The following is a 3,454-nucleotide window of genomic DNA, read 5'->3' on the forward strand; positions in this document are numbered from 1 at the left end:
TGTTTTCTTAGAGGCGTCTAGTGCTAAGCTATGGCTTCATGAATATTTCCAAGGGTCTGCGTTTTGTCAAAATTTTGTAAATATCATAAAATATCTTTCTTCTAGTTACAGTTATAGATATAGTCTCAACAGGATGCTGTAGATTGGTCTTAGCTGATTGCGTACATACCAAATTTGTACTGAAAAAATATTTCTGCGCGATGCACAAGGTGTTTTAAGGTAGCAACATTGTCAAGTGCTTATTATATTAATATTGAGATATGCATAAGGTATATGTGAAATGAATATAGTCAGATTGCATCTAATCAATATTTAGATTCAAAACATGTCAGCAATTCCAGACAAAAACATCAAGTAATCATTGTACAACGCATGAAAGTAAGGGCAGCAGTTAATTAGGCTGAAAGGCCGAAACATGACTTAGGGTTACTGAGGAGTGCCATTTCTTCTAAAAAATGCTAGAGATACTGTCGGTTCCGTGTAATCCATAACTGACTGTATTGCAAATGGTTAGAAAATAGACATAATGCTATCATTACTATAATTGTTTATTTCATTCATCATCATTGCTAAATTAGGTCATCGTAGTAAAACGGAAAAATGAATAAACAAATATACCTAAAGATCAGCATGTTTCGAGTCATTTCGGGAAGGCCGGTCGAAAAAAAAACATGAAAGAAAAAGATCACGATTTTTCCCACCACCCTCTGCTTGGAGAGTAGTCTGTTGGTGCTTATATAATGCAGTAACAAAATAAATATTTGACATGTTAACGAGACATGTTGCACACTGTTTGGTCTTTGGATACTCTCTTTGCCCATAATAGATCTGCTTGGGGATTAGGTTCGAATAGTGTTAATGAAAATCATCGGATACAGGTCCAAATTTCATGTTTATATACATAAGAATACATGGCAGGAGTCCCTAACTTCTGGGGTTCATGCACTGTCTACACGCGCGCAAAGCTGCTACTTCTGGGGAATACGCTATTCCGGATATATCCGGGCACGGCACACAGGACATGTATATGTGTGCCGGATATATCCGGGCTTGGCAGTTTGTTAAGAATATACATGTGGTTGTTGTAGATACATAGGTGAACAGAACACAATTACTGATCATCATTATTCGAGATAGTACAAGTACACTCTAAGGTGATTTTTCGGCAATTATATACTCCTTGTGTTCCTTCAATCATTGTTCGATTTTTGTGGATCATCCTACATTTGCGGATCACAGAGCCCGTTTGATATTATAGGGTACATTTTGGGCCAAGAAATACGCGCGACCCTCTGTCAATCTTAACCGTTTAGCGATCAACAATTGATGTCGAATGTCGTTGACCGTGAGTCAGGTGCGTTAGGGTGGTCTCTTGTTGAGCTGATCGTAAATTTCCTAACGTTTTATAATGATCACGTTCATGGAAGGGAGATACATTGTTTTCGCCCAGTCTCTTCTTCTCCAAACAAGTAAGGTCAATGACCTGGACCAGACGGCTGTCACAATGGTTACTGGAAGTGTAGTAGACACCATCGCTGTTATTCCATTACATTTATATAGCATTGCTACATTAGTAGTAGGGCAAAGCTGGAGGGCTGCTCTATATATATATATATATGAATGTGTTTGAGTAAGCATCAACAGAGCAGTAGTTTGTTAGACTAGACCATATGAAGGTAAACATTCGTGACGTGTATTTGGCTGCAAATGGTAATCTCCAAGCAGATCCTACGGTAGCATAAGATAGTCTCAAAAGCTGGCAGAGGAGTGAAGCCGGCCTAGGAGTGTGTTTGGCTACCGGGCACACCGAGGCCGGCTTCACTCCTCTGCCAGCTTTTGAGAATACCTTATGTTATCAGTATACCGTAGGATCTGCTTGAAGATTATGCAAATGCCACGTTTCTAGTAGGTGTTTTGTCCGCTGTAGCATCCTAATGTAGTACGTGTATTTCCCCCAGGCTTGTCGGATGGACCCCTTTCATGAGTGGCCTGACGGTAACGTCCGCCTGGTGTTCGACGCTAGCGACACGGACGCGCGGAAACACGTGAGCGGCTGGGCCATGCGCAACACCAACAACCACAACTGTCACATCCTCAAGAAGTCGTGTCTGGGAGTTCTGGTCTGTGCACTGCACTGTACAACTCCTGACGGCGGCAAAATACACATGCGACCTGCCATATGTGACAAGGCTAGGAAGAAACAATTAGGTAAGTTCGTAACTTAAAATGAACTGATATACCTTAAAAAGCACGACAAAATACGATTCTCTTTTATATATCCCTCTGACTTCCACTTTGCCATTTGAACACTGTGGTTGTCGCTCCAGGAGAAGTTACTAGGGGGCGTTGTTTCACAGTGAACTGAACGCCATAGCTGAGAAATTTTGGTTCAGGACCTGCATTATCTTTTCAGGCAATAGGATTAATAAAAACGTGTGAAGTTATTTCTTCAGAAACAGTGAAATGTTCATATTCTATTTTGATAATTTTGTCCGGAAATACATAAACTTAAACATTGCGTAACATACTTATGGATGTAATGTTAAAATGCAGTATGCTGAGCACCGCTAGGAGGCACGCCCCACATTCACGGAATTCGATACACATGTAAATAACAAAAATATTGGTAGGAAACATTTTTAACATATTCAACTAGACCTTAGAGTTGTCATTATTTAACGATGAATGGCGGCTCACCTACGCAATGGTCAGCACCTAACAAGGCCGGAGGGCTGGTGTTCGACGCTAAGGTTTGGAGTCTGTTTTGAAAGCCATCTATAGTAATAGCTATCTTCTGTAACATTTGTGTTGTGTATTTCCCCAGGTAAGCAGTGCCCGAACGGTTCGTGCCAGGGCCGGCTGGAGCTGATGCCGTGCCGCGGACACTGCGGCTATCCCGTCACGCACTTCTGGCGCCAGGAGAACAACGTCATCTTCTTCCAGGTGACTGACCTCACCCTATCTTTACATCTCATGGACCTGTTTGGACTTTAACGAGTTAACAGACCGATCCCAAAGCTCCTTCATAGCGTAGAAATGTAAAATAACGACATGCAGGTGCAAAGATTTGACGGACGTGCAATCACATTGTCATTGGCTGAACCGCTAATTGCCATCCTATTATTGGTTGAACGGGTAATTGCTACTGATAGTCAGAATAGGTTTTGTTGTGCATTGTGGTGGGTAGATGAAGATGTTTCGCAAGGAGTTGGCTTTGTTTGGCAATTGTTGATTGTATCATACGCCTGATAAGCTCAGTATAAGCTCTACATGGGCAGTTGTAGAGCCTACTTAAGACTTTGTCACATTTCCAAACCGGGGCCCGGCCGGGCAGCTTTAAGGAACGAAAAGTATGATATAAAAGATACCAAACTTCTCAAGACGTAAAGAGAATAGACGTGGGCATTATATATTGTGTACATTTGTACGTATACATTTCTATTTTCCATTTCAC

At 41.5% G+C, this 3,454-nt stretch overlaps 1 protein-coding gene across 1 annotated transcript; it reads left to right on the top strand.

Annotated features, from left to right (window-relative positions):
- The first annotated feature begins 1,886 nt into the window (after positions 1-1,886).
- Positions 1,887-2,994, top strand: LOC118421099 (transcription factor glial cells missing 2-like). Its single transcript, XM_035828260.1, has 2 exons — positions 1,887-2,208; positions 2,825-2,994. The coding sequence occupies exons 1-2, from the start codon at positions 1,968-1,970 to the stop codon at positions 2,992-2,994; spliced, it is 411 nt and encodes a 136-aa protein (XP_035684153.1). The 5' UTR covers positions 1,887-1,967.
- The last annotated feature ends 460 nt before the right edge of the window (positions 2,995-3,454 follow it).

This window comes from Branchiostoma floridae, chromosome 8, assembly GCF_000003815.2.
Source record: "Branchiostoma floridae strain S238N-H82 chromosome 8, Bfl_VNyyK, whole genome shotgun sequence".
NCBI classification, from domain to species: domain Eukaryota; kingdom Metazoa; phylum Chordata; class Leptocardii; order Amphioxiformes; family Branchiostomatidae; genus Branchiostoma; species Branchiostoma floridae.